The sequence below is a fragment of the Hydractinia symbiolongicarpus genome, chromosome 6 (assembly GCF_029227915.1).
Source record: "Hydractinia symbiolongicarpus strain clone_291-10 chromosome 6, HSymV2.1, whole genome shotgun sequence".
In the NCBI taxonomy this organism is placed as follows: domain Eukaryota; kingdom Metazoa; phylum Cnidaria; class Hydrozoa; order Anthoathecata; family Hydractiniidae; genus Hydractinia; species Hydractinia symbiolongicarpus.
Genome location: NC_079880.1, coordinates 9,992,518 through 10,013,979, shown reverse-complemented (window position 1 = coordinate 10,013,979; position 21,462 = coordinate 9,992,518). Strand labels below are relative to the sequence as shown.

The window sequence follows — 21,462 nt, the reverse complement described above, 5'->3', positions numbered from 1 at the left end:
TTGGGCTAGATATTAAGGTGCTATTTTGCAAAATATATGTTCTAATAAACTACAATCGTAATCCAAGTAAAATTGTGTTAAACACCGTTCCTCCATTTCTTCCGGGGACCCCGTATCAGTATTTTAACATTAGGGCGGAGGGGCAACCTCGTCCCAGGGTCTTGTGGCCCCTGAGCCGTTATTACGAAGCGGCCAACTTTTCGCCGCTATCAACCTATCAACAGGCAAAATTCCCTGGGAACGAGGTTGGGGGAGGGGCTGTAAAAAATAGAAGAATACATGTTAAAGGTTTAAATTTTGATATAAAAATTCCGTTTGTCCCGCGCAAGATTGTAGATCATGAAAAAAGTCTGCTTATAGGCTCCTGGGGTTTAAACAAGTTCAATAACTGTACCTTTCGGAACACAAAATATAAGACACGAAACGAAAAACATTTATTTAGAAAAAAATTAAAAATATAGAATATAGTATAAAATATAATTATTTAAATCAGTCACGGTCATGCCATTGTGTTTTTTACGTATACATATCGTCACCTTTTTCTTCGCTCGATGATCTCTTCTGGTGCTGACCTTACTCAGCACATGACATATTTTATTCTTCCTACATGGGCGTGTTTACAGACATTTTATTTTTATATACTTAAAACTATTTTTATATAACAACTAAAATGATTACAAATAAAATTTTTTTAAAATAAACTCATTGTTAAATAACACGCACTCCTAAAAGTTAAACTTCTGCAGCTAATCGGACGCAGAGTACTGGCAGTTTGACCATTTTTATACCAAATCGGACAAAAAAAAATGTCGAAGTGACGAAGTTTTTGAGAGTAACAAATATTACATGTTAAAATATTACACGAAAAAGTTTTTGTGGAGAAAAATTAAAACGGCGAGTTACAAATAAATACAAATTTATCTGCAATATCCATAAAATTACTGAGATTGGAGGATTGAGGATTCCTTCTTTCTCTAAAAATAAAAAAAACAAAACATTTTCACTCGTTCTTATTTTTTTCGCACGTAACTTGATTCTGTTCTTATGTTTTTATTCTGTGTATTACATTTGTAAACTCATAGATGATAATGTCCCCACAAGTTTACAGAACTCTTCGAGTTTTGCACATGCGCGCACATCTTGTAAATAAAAAACAGCCGGAACAATATAAAAGTAGCACTGATAATAATTATTAATTACCTAAATGTTTTTTTTATATAACCATGTTATTTATAAGCACTTGTAAGCTTAAATGTGGTCATTTTTATAACAGAACATGCAACTTGAGGGTTGTGGAACAAAACATTTCACTTGAGGGTGTGAAACAAAACATGCAACTACAGGGTGTGAAACAAAACATGCAACTACAGGGTGTGAAACAGAACATGTAACTTGAGGGTGTGGAAAAAAACACGTAACTTGAGGGTATGAAACAGAACATGTAACTTGAGAGTGTGATACAAAAAAACATATAGCTTGAGGGTGTGGAACAGAACATGTAACTTGACAGTGTGGAACAAAACATGTAACTGAGGGCGTGGAACAAATTATGTAACATAAGATTGTGAAACAAAAAAATTAATTTATTGGGATTTCGGCAATCCAATTCCCTCGTATGACATGGGTGACACGTTTCAAATGACATGGATGCCAGGTTCTTGTGGTAAAACCAACTTTGTAGCCACTCATTTAGCCACATGGCACAGATCTGTCCTCCCGTCATGTTCTATCAGATTTATATTTTCAATATTTATAACATTTACAACAGCTTGATTATAAGAATAATCTTTAACGGTTTTAAATTTATCTGTATTATTTTTGTTCACAATGGTTGGTAGTAAACACGAAGCTTTCGCAACTCGGTTTTACGACGAACAGTGCACCTGGATCGATCGGGAAATAGTTGTCTAGCGAAATTTACCTGCATCGCCTCTTCTGTTTGAGACAACAAGAACCCCTTGATCAGTATTTCTTTTGAAAAAATAGATAAAAAAGTTTTGTATCTTGTCAAAAATTCAGATTAAGTGACGACAATATATGGGTCACACGGTGCAGCAGCAGAAGTGCTTCAGCAATAGTTAGATAGAAAGGTTATGGTAGTTAGGTTTTCAAGTCTGAAGTTATAACAACTTTCATGTCACGTTCCAATTGCCAAGTGTGTATAACCACTATGAAAAAGTAGGGGTCTTTTTGTTTGAAAGGTACTCTATCGCCGACTTTAATTCTAGCGACAGCAAATATCTTTGTTTTGCTATGGCAATTAATTTTTGGCAAAATCTTTTTCTTTAAAACAAGCTGAGGGCGGACTGCAAAGGCCGGTAAACATGGATACAAAAACTTGATGTCCGTTGTAGATTCGTTGAGAAAAGATCCATAAAAAATTCTGCTATAATGCAGAAAACAGTGATGCGCGGAATTATACGATGAACGTTATTCATGTTTTTTTCACGGATTAACAACTATAGCTCCTTAAATAATAGCCATAGGTTGTCTGTTCAAATTGGTTGCCGGCAGCTTAACTTTCAACAACCGCAGAGTAATTATGGTATATTTATGCTTAAATATAGCTACAATTCAAAATGTAGGTTGTCCCCACAAATAATAGTACAGGCTATTTTCATACAAATTCACGCAATTTAAAATTGTTAAAGTTTGTCAACATTTAGGTTATTTAATAAATCCCAACACTTAAAATGTGCTAATTGTTGCCGACGTCAGCATGGCCATTTTTCTCAATTTCGGGTGTTTTAGGACCCCGCTATAGATTATTTCGTAAAGTAGACTCGTTAGAAAGTGCATCCAGTGCAATTTAACCGCTGCTTATCTAACTACACATCCGAAAAGGTGGATCTTTAATTACCAATGTCTAAATATTTTGGTAAGGGGTTGCAGGTCAATGCAACAATAGTTTTTAGCTAACTTCTTTGGACGTAGCTTGGTGATACACACAACTATTTTATGCTAACAATCGACTATTTTTCTTTATTATTAAGTTTTAACAAATTTATTATCAAATATTTCTTTAATTATTCTTTTTTATTATAATTGTTAACTTAAAAAAAGAATTTAAATTTACCCTTTTTCTTAATTTAAAAAAACAAACTTAAACACTTACTTCATAGTCCTTGATCAGCTGTCTTATTATTTTACGGTTGTGTCCATTCGTATATTTTCCCGCAACTTCATACGCATTGTAACCATTTGTATCTCTGATCGTCACATCGACGCTATCATAATGTAACAATATATTAACACATTCAACATTACCAAACCATGCAGTCCGGAAAAATGGTGTTCGGTTGTTAAAATCACCACGGTTAATGTATGTCACATCATGTCGACATAACACGTCTAATACTCTGTAACGATTGTTCATTCCAGCGTAATGATAACTGTTTCGTCCGAAAATACTTTCTGCCCAAACATCACTACCATGTTCGATCAACATTTCCACCATTGCTGAATTGTCGGTTTTCCATGCCGTCCACATCAATGGTGTACGTTCACGATGACCTCTCGATAATGATCCATGTTTATCCCTTATGTGGACGATGTTTGGGTATTTGAAGAGCAAGCGTTCCATTTCAAATATGTCGTTATTTAAAATGAGTTTCGCGATATCTAAAATTAATGGTAAGTACTTAAAACTGTGAATTTATAGATTTATAAAAATTATAACACAATAAATATAAATATAACACAATAATTGCTTATTTCAAAATATAATAAATAAAACAGTGAAAGTTCGAAAACAAAAAATTGAACTCATACTTGAATTAAATTGCTATTTGGAAAAAAATCTTTTGGTGTACTTTCGGTGGAACTATTACAGTGGTTGTGCTACATAAACATAAAGAGTGGTAGCTACCAAGAATTGATTACACACAAGATGCAAAATTCTAAATTCAGCATATGTGTAACTAATCACAGACATCATGAAAATTTATCTTAAACTGTTCGGGTCGACAAACTATTCTTAATGTATTAATAGAATGCTAAATCCCACAACTGTATTAAAAAAATTGGCACATTGACAAAAAAAAATACCTGCAAATGTGACACCTGGAATGGTTGGAAAACTAAATATAAAAACAATTAATATCAAAGAACTTAATTTTAACGTAAAAAACTTAAACATTTTTAAACATAAAATAATTATTTTGATTTGCCTACTTGCAAAAAAATGTAAAAACACATTATTTACAAAATGTGTTCGTAAATTGATCAGATCGTAAAAATACATTCCCATGAGTTCTCCAGAAAAAAATCGACACATGGGTCTGTTACATTATTTTTATAAAATGCAATGTCCATCACTAAATAACATTTGCAAATACAGCTCTTCAAGAAATAAAGATTAATCAACACTCCTGAAATATATCAAAATATAACAAAATTGTTTTTAAGGCTCAAATGGAAGATTTTTTTAAGAAAAATCAAGCCTGCCTTACAAAACCAGTTTCTTAAAAAAACTTGTATTTCTGGAAGAAGTACTTGTCAATATTTAAAAACACCAGAGTGGTTACTAAAAGTACGCCTGACGTTTTCGCAAAACTTAGGTTATTAAAACTTTTTTACGTACAAGTGACGGTTAAAAAAAACTTACAAGTGATGATAGAACACAATGCTGTCATCAGATTGGCCAATAAGGTTGCTAGCATTGACACAAAATTTGTATGTCTCGTCAATCACCAAATTATCAACAACACACATGTTTGAGGTAATGTTACTAGCTTTAAGGATCCAAACCGAATCTGTGTTGTCTTGTTCTTTAACATTGTATCTATATCCTTCTTTTTTCCAAGTTAATTTACATGAAGTGTCTGACAAATACGAACAGTTTATGTTGGTAACGATTTTCGGAGGATGAAGACTAAAGCGAAAATAAATTACAAAAGTTGAATAAAAATATGACAGGGTCATAAGAAAGCATTTTTATTTGTTATTCATTGAGGTTGTATTGCAGTCAAAAAATTAAAAACAGGCTTAGGAATACTGTAACATTCTGAGCTTTCTAATGATAAAATCATTTCCTGAAAATTAAAAAAAATAAAATATTGTGCAATCGGCATATTACAACCAACTTACTTACCCATGAATCGAAAACAAAATTCAATACAAATACCGTCCCTCAAATTAGTATGTTCATGCCTAATTGTAAGTACATGCTAAGGTTTCAGAGTTGTTAAAAGTATTTAGGCTTGCTTTTCTATGACTTGATTTTACAGGGGGTTCATAAGTTCCTTTGCCAATATCAATAAAACATGCTACTACAGTTTTTTCGCTTTTGTGTGTTTCTAGATTATTGCCCCGAGAACTGAAAATGAGATATTAAGAAGAAAAAAATACATTTTTCAACAGCATAATTTAGGTAAGACTGTGCTAAACAAGAAAACATAAATTTGATATCACAGTTCCCAGTACTTTTGAAACTTGCTTAGTCTTTTAGTGTTTTTTTATTTATTGCTTAAAACAAAAAACAAAAAAAGTCCCGAAAAAACTTATGCAACAACAAACTTTGCCGTTTTGTTTTATTTTTATTTAAATAAAACTTCTTCACAATTATAACAAAACCTTACAATTTTACGTGACATTATCTTACCTATTAAAAACAATTTCAGTTGCACTTAAGATGTTTGGCGTTGTGTTAGGGCAATCAATAACCTTACTATCTTCTATCATTTCTTCATATTGCCAAGACTGAGTGTTTATTCTAAAAATTATTTTATTGTCGCTTGAAATCTTTGTGAATGGAATCTCATTGTTGTCATCTTCAAAACGATCTATGCCACATTCAATTAGGTATCCAGGTAAAAGTTCACTAATAATGTGACCAGTTGATGACATTAACGTGTTCGCTTTCCTGATGTTTGATGTTGAAATAAGGATCAGATTTTGCGTCACTCTTGACATTCCTTCCAACGTCAAATGTTTTAACTTATAGTCGTCTTTGTCGATTACGCACACACATTCAGCTGCTTCGATGCCACGGCTACCCTGTGGGGTTGTGAGCAGATTATAGGTTGCACAATGTGAAAGATTGTTAACTATCGTGTTGTCGCTTGTTAGAATGTTCCAATCGGTAGAATCATCATAGCGAAAGAAATCCATTTTTAACAGTTTCAGCAATTTGTAAAAAACAGTCATTTGGTGTAAGGTGTTGTAAAGGAACAATCGTTTGGTAACACCTTGCAAACAAGTATCTTGCAAAACAAAAGCCAACAATGGAATAACTTCCTCTTCCGTTACTTGTTGGATTTCTGGATGTATTAATAATGGCTTTTTACCATTGATATTATGACCGATTATGTCTGCAGAGTTAAACACCCATTTTATTTCAGTTCTAACATCTTCAGAAAGATCTTCATCATTGAGAGAAGCTGCAACAATATCAATATCAACAGGCACTTCAAAACTTTCACCTTCTTCTATAGGGGCTCTTGTGTGGGTAATAGCTTGGTGTAGTTGTTGGTCTAATTGAGGTTCTTGTTGTTGTTGTGGTTGCGTTAATACTTTCTCCTTATCATAACCATCCAGTGATGCCACTGCCACATCTTTTAGTCGAGATTCTTGAACAGGAAGCTTAATAGCTGTTTTTACATCAGCTGCTTTACTTTCAAAAGCCTTTAAAAAATTAAAAATCATTTTTGGTGTTCTCATTGCTCTGTTCAGCTTAAATACTTTCATTCCTGTTTCTTTATATTTATATTTGTTATGCTCTGTAATAAATTTGCGTGAAATGAATGTTCTGTGCTTTTCCACTGATTGTGGAAAGAAAACGAAAATGAAATCTTGTACCTTGTTCTCAGTTTCCAAATAATGTTCCAGCGATGACGATTCTTGCATATCAAACAACTCACCATTTAATTCATCTATTATAACATGTACCTTTTCATCAGCATGTTTCTTAACCAATGAAAGAAGCAACTGCGATGGTGCTGGTACTTTTACCATTTTTAAATCCTTTGCTAGTTCCACAACATCTCTCACAACAATGGTAACATTGGCCTTGTTACTAAATTTATTATTAACATGACTTAGAACGTCTTGTTTCAGTAATGTTTTATCATCCCAAATGACGTAGTATATAACAGATTTGGTTTCAGATATTTGATAAACAAACTCCAAGAAAGATAAAGCTAAGATAGTTTTACCACTACCCAGGGGACCATATACGATCTTTTTCTTTGATTTCTCGTACAAAATACGTAGTTGCTGGGTAGTCAATATCAGTGAGCTTATTTGATCATTAATGTTATCACTGAGTGAAGGAACAGAAAAGAGTGCTTTCCGTGTTGCCATAAAACACATAATTTTGCTGACCATACTGATATAATGTTCTTTGTCATCATCTTGACTATTTTCTAATTGCACTTTCTGTATAATGTTTGAAAAGAATTTCAGAACACTATCATCTTTAGACCAAATTTTGTTACAGAGCAACTCACAATCAACACAAATGTTAGTGTCTTTAGTGTGTTTGAAATTTGGAGCAGCTACTACGTTCACCATTGACAACTTAACCTTTCCAATATATTCTTTATTGATGACAGATAGTGCCTTTATATCCTCCTCACCAGCTTCAAATTCCTCTTGTATACTTAATAAATTTGTTGCATCTGTACACCTAATGTTTATGATTGTATTGGGTAAAAAAAATAAGATTCTGTTAGTATCAGAAACAGTTTTAAAAGAAAATTGTTTATCTAGTTTTAAAAATTCTATATGTTCTTTCGAGTTGTAATGTGTAAATATTGTGAATAAACGATGTTTTGATTTGGCCATAATATGTTTTATTCTTTGAGCGAATATTGAACTTGTTTCATTAAATATTGGTGGGGGGAATTGTAGTGGTTCTTCCATGCACCTGTCATTGATAGTAAAAAAGCGATGACTGTAATCTCTTTCAAATCTTTTATATTGCACATGTGTCATTCTTTGTCTGCTTCCACCACATATAAATTCCACATCTGCCTCTTCTGTTTCTGTCTTCACAATAGTCTCTATCTCTTTAGATATTATACCACTGTTGTGTGTTATAACATTTAAACGATCAGCTGTGCAGTTATGTGCGCTTACTAAATAAATATCTATAAATAAAAAAAGAAAAATATTGCCATGTTAATACTAAGTGTGTCTTAACATTTGATGTCAACACTAATTTTCACCTTAAGATGCTTTATGTGAAAAATTTGATAATTTTGTTTGCTTTTGTTAACAATAACATGGTTCAGTGGAAGCACATTTGGCTTGTTATCATGTAATTTAAGGTTTGAGTCTCTATTCTAGTGCACTTTGCTGGTTGGCAGGCACAGAAGCTTTAGCCACTCTATTAGGTACATTCAGAAGGGAAGAAGAGCCATTCAGGATTGGATCCCACCATACTCATTATACTTAAAAAAAATACTTAAAAATTCACCTCAAAATGTTCATAAACAAAAAACATTTGTTTTGCAAACACGTATCATAAAAATCAGAAATTATAGATTGTTTTTCACCACTTCAGGCACTTCTCTCACATATAGAAAATGGTTTTTCATTCATACTTATTTCGAATTTAAATCGATTTTGACGTTATTCCGTTTGGGTTTACAATGACTTTAGTTTCAGATAAAGCAACAAATTTTACAGTCCTTGTTAATATATACAAGAATGAGTCCCTCCCCCCCTATTCCCCCTTATTTTGATAAAAACAACAAAAAACAATGTCAAATTTACTATCAGGTTTGCTGCTTTGCACAGCTCTTAATAGATGACAATTAGAATTGCTTGGAAGTACCTACTTCCTCTTAGTACTAATACATCTGAAGAAGAGACAAGTCCTGCATTGAAAATGATATTTTTGTTGGCTTTTCCTAAAAGTAGGAACCAGCAGTAACCAGCAATATTTTGAAGTAACCACCAGTTAGTTAGCACAGCAAATAACAATTGCAACTCATACATACAGATTCTTGGATTATTTTCTCAAGTTTTTCCGAAGGTTAAAAGGACATTATTATTTCACTTCTTCAAATAAAAACGTAAACAAAAGTGCTGATTACCTTGAATAAAAACAGATTGACTTTCTTGTTCTAGATTGATCAACGATATTGACAAATCACTAACATAGTCTTTGTTAAGGTTGTAAATTATTAAGCTCAACTTTCCTTCGTCTTTTCTTACAATGTAATCATCATTCTCCTGGAGTTTTTTCCAAATTATTGCAGAGATTTTAGTAATGCTGATTTGTACACATTGTATAGACCAGTCATCATCGAATTGAACAACAAGATTTCCCCGGTGATTTTTAAACATAGTGAAACTAAAATAAAAAAGCCTTTGGTAAATATGTATCTGTAAAATAATGTGTATATGTATTTATATGGGCAGCAGGTGTTCAATCACTTAAATAAGACATTTTGCAAGTGCTGTCTTAATTCGCATGTTTGTGCATGCACATCCCCAATTTGTTAAAATAACCTGAGGTAGAATCTTTTCTTTACAGCATTATAAAACAGTGCATAGAAAATGTATTTGTAATAATAACACAATGTACTAATTTTCGAGCAAGTGGAAATTTCCACAAATAATAAGAAAACAGTTTTTTTTTTGTTTCTTGAAAAAAGTATATTTCCACATATATAATTAATTTTCAGGCAAACAACATTTTCCATGTAATTTCTGGATATATCAAATTTCATGAACTAATAAACTTTTGTTGCATGGACACATAAAAATTAGTTTGTGTAAAATTAGTACAGATAGACATCTATAGCATAATACCCAACTTTTTGTGTGTGAGCCAAATATGCTAGTTGCAAACTGCAAATAGTAACTGGTGAATTACTGTGTAAAAATACTACATATACCTAGGCAGATCTTTTCTAATTTCATTTAATTGGGATGCTTCGGGAGCACATAACATTGTTTTCAATTCATTTTGTAATTGCTTAATATCACATTGATTTTGTTTGATGTCAGCTTGATTTTGGATGATATGATCTTTATTTTGTGCAATATCCACTTGCTTTTGTTTAATGGACTCTTGATTTTGTTTGATGTCATCTTGGTTTTGCTTGATGCTGTCTTGATTTTTCTCTACATCAAATTTTTGAATTTCAATCTCTGCTTTTATGACTTTAATTTTAAACAACTCCAAATCTTTTAAACAACCAGATTTTAAATCCTGAATCTTTGCAATGTTGTATCCAAGCCTTGTTAATATACATTCTATGTTGTTCCATAATTGATTATATTGTGATACAGTTAGTGCTCTTGCATGCATAACATTATTTCTTGCACTTCTGACTCGAATGATTTCAGCACCATCGCTGAAATCATTTAGCTGGGGAATTTTAATTCTCCACCCACCAATTGGTGCTTGTATGCTGGGACAACAGTTTATCAAAACATCACACAAAATAGTGATATCAAACAACTTTGAGTCAGTTTGTTTATTTTTTGGAAATAAAATCTCTAACTGGTCCTTCTTTAAATGTTTTAAATGTTTCCTAAATGGTAATAACGCTAGATATAGTTTTTTTTCATCTCTCGGCATGTTACCACGAGACTGATCATGCAGCATTGAAAGTAAATGATCCCCACATTCATTGACAAGAGTGACCAGTTTGATTTGATATTCATTCTTTGCAATCAAGGCTTGGTGAGTAGATCCTCCAGTGGCCATAATTTTTACCTATAACAAAAAAAACTTATCAGTTTTTTTTAAGTAACTAAATATTAGGGAGACAGCAATTTTAATGTAATCTGACTATAAATAATCCTTCTAAACAAAGTCAAATGATAAAAATACATATCAAACATTTTGGTATTGACGGGTAAGGAACACTGAAGTTTTGAAGCTACTCATTTTTAACTTACGTATGTTATAAATTATTGCTGCATATAACTATGTATCTTTCAGAACAATTAATTTGCTGTTTAACTATCATTTGATGGAAGTTGATTGGTTGATCGAAAAAACGTTTAAAAATAAATAAAACATAATTTTTTTTATCAAAACAAAAAAAATAAAGACAAAACAGCAAAATATCAAAAGTTCAAATATAATATAATATTAAAACAGCAAAACGTAGCAATATTGTTTTAAGTGTTTAAGTAAAGCAAATATTTTCATCATCAGATTCAGGACTGTCGGAATCAGAAATATCATTAAGATTGACATTTTCGTTATTTGCGTTAATCTCGTATCCAAGACAGGAATAGTTCCAATTTAATACTGTTTTTTTCTTGATCATAATGATAAAAAATAATATCTTGCGTGCTTGTTGTTATGTTTACAAAAATACTTTTGAAGCCAGGTGTTCTATTATAATTATTTGCAAGAAGCCAGAAATAAAAAAAAATTATGATATTTTATTTAGAAAATTTCGAAAACAATTATTACAACTTCAATATTTTAGCCAACTCTTGGTCTTACATTAACTTAACCAGTAAATATTCTTATAAAATTCATAGAGTAGGCTAAGCGTTTTAAAAACGTTTAGACCTGATAATTGCTGAACGCTACTGTCGATTCCCATGGCTGGGTTTGAGAAAAACAAGCTATTGGCATGGTCAGCTTCTTATATAATTTAAACTTTAAAAAAAACTTTAGTTTTTTTTAAAACCTGATAATTTAGATGTTTGTAGTTCTTGTGTCATAAAACTTCTTCTATGAGAATTTGTCCATAATAATTTTACTGCCTCCACAGAAACACTATTACTATTAAATTAAGTAACTAACAAAACTATGTGAATTAATTTAACGGTAATGGTCATAAGCAGTATAAGTGTAATTAAATCAAAGAGATTTTTGCTTATAAAAATCTGTTTAAAGGGTTAAGATTTTTATATAACACAGCAGAAAAAAAAACAATAAAAGATAGGTGAGACATCGAAACATCTTAAAGTTAGAATAAGCGAGCACCTTGGTGTTCCACCATTAACAGGTAAAAAATCGTTGTCAACGCAACAATCTGCTATTAAGGACCATCTAAAACAATGCAACAACTACGTTCCGTCTCTTGACAATTTTAGCATTCTTGTGCATGGGAATAGCCATTTCTCACTTGAAATCAAACAGAGCCTTTTCATCTTGCGTGATAATCCCATACTTAATAATAACATCAGGTCAGCACCGTTGTATTTATTTAATTAGGCATAATTTTCCATTGTTTACGAAAGCGCTATACTGAAGACTTGAAAATGGGTGTATGAACACCCGAAACGTTGTCAATATGTTGTATTTGTTTTGTTTTTGTTCAATGTTTCAAATGTCCATCTAGTTTCAATTAAAAGAACACTAAAATTTGTTATAAAAATTTTCTTGCTTTTTCATTATTTTAACTGGGAGGAGAATAACTTGCTGTATAAATTTCAAAACAGCAGAAGTATATAAAACTTGCTGGCTAAAAACAATGAAGGAAGTCACACTGCTTCCTTAGTGAGTATACTAGGAGTGAATGGTCTTGTAATCAACGTAATCAATACTTTTCTGCTGAAACTTCCAAATTTTTTTTTTGATTTTTTTGTAATAATGAATCAAAATGTGCCATTATTTTGCTAATGGTAAAAATGTGGCAATTTACCATGAACAAAGAATCATTTGAAATTTCAAATGAAGCCTATGAGATGTCTATGCAAACAAACCTTTTAATTTTTAAAGTGTAGTGTATATTGTGCTGGCTCTTTTTCCCCCCTACCTCCTTGCAATCTTTTTGCCATTTTCCAGTCAATCAGCACCCTCTCGATTTATTGTTTATTTTTGAATTTCAAAAAATTATTAAAAAATTATGTATCAATGCAATGAGTGTGTTTGTGTGTCTTTAACAGGCGAAGTGGATGTGTTCATTGATTCTAGCTGGCTTGATGTTGTCTTCGTTTTTTTCTACATCGATTTTCTGAATTTCAATCTCTGTTTTGTGACTTCAATTTTAACAACTCAAATCTTTTAAACAACCAGATTTTAAATCCTGAATGTTGCAATGTTGTACCCAAGCCTTGTTAATATACATTTTATGTTGTTCCATAACTGATTATATTGTGATACAGTTAGTGCTCTTGCATGCATAACATTATTTCTTGCACTTCTGACTCGAATGATTTCAGCACCATCGCTGAAATCATTTAGCTGGGGAATTTTAATTCTCCACCCACCAATTGGTGCTTGTATGCTGGGACAACAGTTTATCAAAACATCACACAAAATAGTGATATCAAACAACTCTAAGACAGTTTGTTTATTTATTGGAAATTAAATTTATTGTTTAACAATTTTCAGTCTTTTTGTTGTTCTTATAAAATTGTTCTTATAGAGAAAATAAGTACGTAATTTAAGTTAGCTATGATTTAAGGTTACAATAAAAATTGAGAATTAAATTTTAAAATTTTGGAATTTTCAATGATTTCGTTCCATCCAGATTATTTGTGTTTAATGTCCACCTCAGAGTTCAGTACTTTACTGATTAATGGCGGAAATCTTTAAGCCACAGGACTTCTTCTCTTCCTTTGATGTCACATCTTATTTGTTAACTTTTCTGACCTTACAACACAACATCTATGCATTAGACTGACATCAATAGTATTTTTAGAATTAGCGAAGCGGCTATCCTGGAAAGGGCTGGAAATAATTGAAGTCAGCTTCCTTGTGGGTGACTACGGACTGGATGGATAAAATTTGGTATGTTCCCTGAAGCTGTGTCATATCACCCATTTCAGAAAAGACGGGTTGATGACGTTATCATAATACCTTTAAACCCCAAATTTCTTTAGTTTTTTGCCCTTATAATAATAAGGAGCTTCCGCGTGTCTGTGTGTGACTTATACAAAGACAATAAATTTTATCACCTGAATGCCCGAGTTTTTGGAGTTTCTTGTTTTGTTTACACAGGATGACCACTAATAAAATGAGAACAAAAGTAAGGATATTCAGTCTTGGTCATGAATGGCGTGCGATCGCACGCGCACGCCTCCGCACACGTCATGTGAAATTCGGGCGTGCTCTTTATCACATGCCTTGTTCTACTTCGTACACACGCCAAGCAGAACTGAGCTATTTTAGAGTAATCCCTTACCCAGACTTTACCCAATACATAATTGTCCTTCCGTGTTAAAATGTATCTCTAAAATGTATTTCTATTAAATACCCACCTTCATTAAAATTGCTGACGTGAGATACATTTCAAATGTTTTGTGTCTGTATTGCGTCGACAATATTATTTTTGTTTTTCAGCTGGCAAAAAATTTCGTCATTAACCTTGTATTGCTCTCCTTAAGACGATGACAAATGGAAATGAAGTACAAGTCCTATTGACCTACCTTCCCGATGGTGTACTTCTTAAGTTAATAGTTATCATGGCATCATTAAGTTGAATATCGCAGAAGTAGCCGGTTACATGCTTCGAAAATGCTTGTCACAGGCACAGTTCAATGCAAAGCAAAACTGTACCGGAGACTCAATTGTTAGAGTCTTCGCAGAACATCTCTTCTCACAAAACCGAGGGCAGGGCTGACTTATTGCCTGCTATGTCGTGTGGGAGACAGAACTTCTGGACTTCTTTTTAATACGATATACATTTTTTTCAATTATTATTACTAAACATATTTGATTTCTCTTTCCCCTTTTAAAAAGATTTTTTAAACTTTATTGAACATGTTTTTTCTTTGGCATTATTACGAGAACATTCGTCCGAAAGCTGTATAAGGTACAGGACACCTAACCTCTCCCATGTTCTGGTTATATTTAACTTGCATGGGTGCGCACTCTTCTCGCAGTATTCTCTGTGACGATGAAGGTCGGACTGACTTGTGGCATGGTTCCAAATGGTCCTCCGTCTTTCGTTCGAGTCTCAGTGCAATGCACCAGCCGAGCATAAGAGTGTCAGCATGAAGGAAAGGGCACGACTTTAATGTTCTCTATACCTTATGTTCTTTATAATAACACCATTCATTTAAATTTCACAACAAAATTACGTCTGCAATTTTTTTGCCAACTACTATGCTTCAAAAACCCTGCGCTGCTGCTCTCCTGAATGTAATAATTGCACGCCAAAATCATAAGCTAGGCGTGCGATACTGATCGCACGCCTGTATTAGTGTAGGCGTACGTACCACCGCACACGGGTGCAAATATTCATGACCAAGACTGGATATTAAGGAAATTAAGGAGACAAATTGACATTTTTTAAGGATATTTTGCTGCGAACGAGAATAAAAAAAGAAAAAAATAAGGATAATTAAGGAGAAAAACAGTCTTTAATCTTTAGTCTCTGTCTTTAATGTTACATATATTAAAATTATACATATTATAAAAATATACATATAAATTAAAATAAAAGATAGAAAATATAGGATTTCAGGTAACATGCGATGAACAATCCATGAACACATTTCCAAAAAAGTTACGATCAGAAACAATAAGAAATAAGGAGAAATTAAAAAGAATGGCTAAAATTTCAATTTTTTAAAGTATATTTAAGTACGTTTAAGGAGATTTTCTTTTTTTAAGGTTATTTAAGGATTTTAAGGAGGAGTGGTCACCCTGTTACATTTGTCTGGCAACCATCACAAACCATGTGATACAAAATAACAACATAATTCACTCAAATTCGTACTTTCAAACGGGACAGCATTCGAATACAAAGTTTCTTTGGAGTGAAAATAAACAAACAAACAAAAATGCTTTTAAATTAAAAAAATGTGTTAATAAATAGGCTAGCTAACACATTTTCAGTTTAAAATATAAAAATGATAATGGTATTTTTAAAATGCAGAGAACAAATGTTCACAAAATCATACTTTAACAAATAACTACAGCTACACCACATAAGCTAGATTTCAAGTTAACTAACAGTTTTACGACGCCTGGGACAAGCAACAAGTGTCATTTTGGCAAAAAATTTATGTTAATCAATTAACCTTTATAACATCTATGCATTGATAAAGTTTGAATGCACACCCCTTAACAGGTCTAAAATTACTGATGAAAGAAAATGTCCAAATTTGCTATTACTGAAAAACTTTGAACACAAGGCGCGGATTTAGACTATGCCAACCCTGTCACGCGACATAGTAAAAAAATGAGCTAATATTACGCATCGATTCACAAGAAATAATTTTTGAAATAAATCGCGGTGTTTTCAAATTATACCGGAATTTCGGGGACGAAAATCTAAGTCTTTGTTTGCTTCGCCCTATCTACTATATGACATACCTCACAACGCGAATTCAATCAACCGATGTTGGGCTAATCTATTTTATGTCAGACTGTAACCATATACTTCATAGCACACAAACCATGTTAAGGTTGTTTCTAGGTATTGATAAAGATTATAGTTCGAAAGGATCTTTCCGTTATCAAGAAGGGTTGCAATAGCTTGCGAGAGCGTGTGAAGTTGGTTTTCAAATGAAAAAATTCTGATGGGATACATGAAATTTATGCCAAATTGCTAGAGGAACTTAAATGTAATTCTATGTTACCATTTCCTGACGTGCTACAAAACAAGTTGATTTTTGTTTAATCCAAAGAAATTAACATGCAGAGTACTATTTTCCTGCCCGTGTTAAAACAAACAAGGATTGCTGCACAATAGCTTTAAGGTTAGTTGTTTTTGCTAAGCTATGTGTTTCTCCTTATTTGTTACTGCGGCTAGAATGTTTTTTATGATCTTAGCTAATCAAAACGTGCAAAATATTGGACTGAGAAGAGCATTTTTAATCAATTTTGCAGTGAATTTAGCTGTATGTTGTGTCAGGATACTACATCTTTTGTTAACTAATTTCTAGCGTTTGTCTGATATCAAAAGTCTAGTCAGTCTTTTTCAGGAATATTTGAGGTGTGCGATGATTCGCATGTGTAAATCAAGTAATGCGTGCGATACGGGCTCCGAGGTTATTTTTGTTGCGCATTCATTTTGCGGTAGAAAAGTTGGGGACATTTTAAATCGTGAACCCCAAACACGATGATCAAGCATCTACTGGTATGGCGACTCTCTCAATCTTAACTTCCTTTTCTACATGTCCGAAATAGTATGCATGACTATACTGTCATTTTTATATTTCCTGTATATTTTTCAGGTTATCACAAGCAAATAGGCAAAAATATGCTTTGTTTTTGAATTAAAAATCTTTATCCACGTGGCTTAAATAAAACTTCAAAATTCATTCAGAATGTTCAGCTATACTTTTACAAAATTTTTACAGAAAAAAAATTATACCGCACATGGGCTTCGTTATTACAAGCATAAAGAAAAAAATCCATTAAATTTGGACCTGCTATGGTTTTCAATTGTTTTGTCAAATAAAGTAATTATGTACAATTAAATCCATGATAAAATGTTCATTCCACCTGTAAGTGCATATTTGCAGACTTGCTTCATCCGTGCTCTGTCGACGTTCACCTCCGCATTAGTTAAGAACCGCATGGCTGGATTTCCTGGTAAGACCTGGTTACCAACGACGAAGGGGCCAGGCAAAAGAGATTTATGTCTATGTAGTTCTTTTAAGTCAGGAGTAGGTGAATTAGCTACGATGGTCAGGTTGGCTATGAATAGGCTTGCTCGTGGATTAAAAGGACCAGGACTCTTAATTTCTGAGATCTAAAGTGTCCGACCAAGACGGAAATATATCGGTAGTTTTGTCTGGCGAGTGTCCAAAAATTATATCGAGGTTTGCCATGGCACGCTACAAAATGGATTTTATAGGTTGATTTTGAAAACTCCATATTTATTTTTCAGGCGTGCGATTAATCACACGCCTGAAACGATTTAGGTGTGTGCCAAGGCGTGCATGTGCGATTGCACGACTCTCCTGAAAAAGACTGTCTAGTAAACTAAATTCACCAGTTTTTCCTCTTTAATATTTTTGATGAGGGCGAGGAAGAGGGATAGGTATCCTTTCTACTTATTACTACTGTCCACAAATTAATTTTATTTTGTTAGCAAAAAGTCGTAAAATGTTGACATTTTAAGTTGGCATCAAGCTAAACGGTATCATTTGTTTTTGTCAGCTTTGTAAGCTTTTTAGTGATTTTATTTTTCAAATAAAATTGACTTTATATCAAAAAAAGTTTAATTCGCTTCACACGTTGATTAAAAAACTTTGTTTTGATTTTAAAATATCCTGATTGGTTTAATTTCTTGAAAAATCAAGCTGATTGGTTTAAAAAACAATGCCATAGCGGATCAACCGTGACTGTAATAAACAATGCACCTGTTTTTCGATCGCTGATTGCATTTCTGTACAAAGAATGCGGCAAACACTTTCAGCATTCAAAAATGTGTTTTATACTTTTTAGGTACAATAACGAGAAAGATGCTGAAGAAACTCAACTCTGCCGATCAAAATGTACAAGAATATCTTTTAGGAGGAAGATGTATTACTAAGACTTGAATAAAACTTAATGATACGGTTTGATATTTTCCCTTGTGTCACTTGTTGAAGAAAACAACTTGGCGGATTAGGGTACATAAAACTGAAGCAATGACGTAGAACACGCCAAGGCCCCCAGCATTGTTTTTTATGTTCAACGCTGTGACATAGTAAAAAAATTGGCTAGATCCACACCTGCACACACTGCCATCTTAATATTTTCTTACAAAAGATAACTAAGAAAGTTTGCCTCAAATAAAACACAACAACAAAAAGTAATGTTTGCGGGCCACAGAACCACAAATTGTGGTGGTTCAAAATAAATATAAAAAATAGCATATATATAGCTAGCTATATATGTGTATAAAAAAACAAATGCCAAATTTTTTTTGAAATTTAAAAAAACCTAAATTTAAAAAAAAAAATGAGCATATTTGAGGAGAAGATTTTTTGAATTTGAGGAGATTTGAGTTATGAGAAAGCGTGGGAATTCTACATGTCTTTAGGAAATTTAAAACTTTGTTGTCTTCAAATACCTACAACCTGAATCTTGAAGTCTGTAGAAAAGAGACAGCTAAATGCTCTTTTGATTGGGAGGTTTCTTTTCCTGTCTAGCTATATATCCAGAATATTGAATAAATGTTATCTGAACAAATACGACAACAACACAAAATCAGAAACATTTAAATACACTAAACAAATTTCTTACCTTGATTATCGACTGTCTGACAAGGATGCTAGCTACACACCTTTTTCAAGTCTGATTATTATTAGCATAATAAAAGTAATTAGCTCCTATTCTTCGCTCCGGATTATCACGTGACATGCGTAAAAACATTACGTAATTTTTGCTACCATTTTGAATTGGGGAAAAACATTCTGACTTGCACGCCAGCGAAAAGGGAGATGCCTAAGAGTTGCTGTGTTGTTTCTTGTACCAATAATGTCAACAGTCGTCCTGACTTGCAATTTTACATTCTTCCAGCTAAAAAGGCACAGAGGAAGTTGTGGCTGACAGCAATAAATCGTGTTCGAACTGATGAGCTGGGAAATCCAATCAAAGGAACTTTATGGTCACCAAAATCAAAACACCACTATGTATGCTCTGAACATTTCATTTCGGGTAAGTATAACATGTTTATACAGTACATACACAAATGTAAATGTATATAAATGAATTAAGTGTTGTTACTCTTCCTCTTTTTAGGAAAGAGAGAGTTAGCTTCAAGCCATCCTGACTATGTACCATCTGTTTTCAAAGTTTTGAGTTGTGGAAAAAAGTTGCATCACCACATCGATCAATAAGCAGACTACATAGGCGTCCAGGTAGGATTCACTTGACACTTTGAATGTCTTTTCAATGTTGACAAAAGTATAAGAAACCTATTATGTTTTTTCATAGTCATTCGAAAAAAGCTAGTCACAGACCTTGAAACAGAAAAAGCCAAGACAGAAAATATATCAACAACAAATGAAAATATTGAAAATCTTGATGATATTGAAGATCTTAATTCACCTTTGGAACTGGAAAATATGCAATCACCAGAAAGTGATAGTACTATTCCGCTGGCCTCCCCAATTTCTGTGTCAGAGAGGGAGGAATTATATAGAGAAATGGATAATCTTCGCGCTGAGAATAGAAAACTGAGAGCAAATCTTCCCGTTGATTTGAGTGTTGCTTCAATTCGAAGAAACCTGGGCAAGTGTTTGATGTTAACCGGGTTGCGTTTCAAAGTATTTGAAACATTACTCACATATTTATGTACCGAAAGTGAAAGAAAACCCACAAGATTGAAAGCTGAAGACCAGATCCTATTAACAATTATCAAATTGAAACACAATATGAGTTTTGATATGCTATGCTACATTGTTAATATTAGTCGTTCCACCGCTGTTGAATATTTTTGGACATGGGTAGATGTTATGTACAAGAAGCTCAAAGGAATGATAAGAATGTCAGACAGAGATAATATATTCAAAACAATCCCCAGTGTTTTCAAAGTAAAATTTCCAAGATTGACCTCTATAATTGATTGTTTCGAAATATTCGTTGAATCTCCAGCATCACTGTTAGCAAGAGCTCAACTGTACAGTCAGTACAAAAAACATTGTACTATCAAGGTGCTCATATCATGTACACCACTTGGTGCAATTAATTTTATTTCAAAATGTTATGGTGGGCGTGCATCAGACGTTCAAATCACAGGAGAATCCGGCTTCCACTTGAGTAAATACCATATGCCTTCAGATCAGATCCTTGCAGACAGAGGTTTTACCTTGAGAGATGAATTTGCTGCCGGCAGTTCTTCTGAACTTATTGTACCATCTTTCACAAAGGGAAAAAAGCAATTGGCAGCTGAGGAGGTTGAAAGCTCGAGAAAAATAGCTTCAGTAAGAATACATATTGAACGTGTTATCGGTTTGATGCAAAATCGTTACCTTATTTTGAAAGGGACATTACCACTGAGAATTATAAAAAATAAAAAGGATGAGGCGCATTCATCAACACTGGCTAATTGTGATAGTTTGTGCTGCACTCACTAACTTGGGTGAAAGTATAGTATATAAATAAGATCGAGATTGTATATATCTATATTGCTGAAATACTTTTTGTATATCACATACATACATCATAAATCTTCATCATATTTGCATTATGTGTCTTTTTTTCTCTTTTTCAATTTCCTACAGTCTATACAATACCATATTTTCCGAGTAGGCAATTTTTTCAATATTAAACATGTGGGATGGAACCATTCATCACAGCTATCGCATGCAACCATTTCTCCTGTTGGATCATCAGTTTTACATATACAGTACAGGGGCGGATCCAAACCCCGTCAATTGGGTCAAAGGACGGGGTTTAAAAATAACAAGTATAGTTTATCTAATTTTCAAATATTTAGTACTAACCAGTAATATTTGGGGCGTGTAATAATGTATTCATTTGAGCGCTCATCAATATAAAAATTAATAATATTGCCGCCGCTGTTGCTGCCGTGATGGCGGATAGAAAAATATGGACCCCCGGCCCTGCAGGTTTTTGCCGGAGCAATGAGGTTATTCTTAACCCTTATTGGTCTAGAGTGCCGGGTTTGCAGGAGAAGAACACCG

General features: G+C 33.1%; 2 protein-coding genes across 4 annotated transcripts; one reads left to right on the top strand and one right to left on the bottom strand.

Moving 5' to 3' along the window:
- Window positions 1-421: 421 nt before the first annotated feature.
- Window positions 422-21,339, bottom strand: LOC130646944 (uncharacterized). Of its 3 annotated transcripts, none has more exons than XM_057452622.1 (8): window positions 20,978-21,338; window positions 9,849-10,675; window positions 9,042-9,301; window positions 5,603-8,090; window positions 4,607-4,873; window positions 4,048-4,079; window positions 3,116-3,621; window positions 422-974 (listed from the first exon to the last, which is right to left on the bottom strand). In XM_057452622.1, the coding sequence occupies exons 1-8, from the start codon at window positions 20,993-20,995 to the stop codon at window positions 939-941; spliced, it is 4,434 nt and encodes a 1,477-aa protein (XP_057308605.1). In that variant the 5' UTR covers window positions 20,996-21,338; the 3' UTR covers window positions 422-938. The 3 variants fall into 3 exon arrangements, 2 of the variants coding, with proteins under 2 accessions (XP_057308605.1, XP_057308606.1); XM_057452623.1 differs by lacking the exon at window positions 20,978-21,338 and adding an exon at window positions 19,058-19,194; XR_008982795.1 differs by lacking the exon at window positions 422-974 and adding an exon at window positions 3,772-3,840 and having other exon boundaries at window positions 3,483-3,621; window positions 20,978-21,339.
- Window positions 19,255-19,667, top strand: LOC130646948 (THAP domain-containing protein 11-like). Its single transcript, XM_057452630.1, has 2 exons — window positions 19,255-19,471; window positions 19,556-19,667. The coding sequence occupies exons 1-2, from the start codon at window positions 19,255-19,257 to the stop codon at window positions 19,651-19,653; spliced, it is 315 nt and encodes a 104-aa protein (XP_057308613.1). The 3' UTR covers window positions 19,654-19,667.
- Window positions 21,340-21,462: the final 123 nt, after the last annotated feature.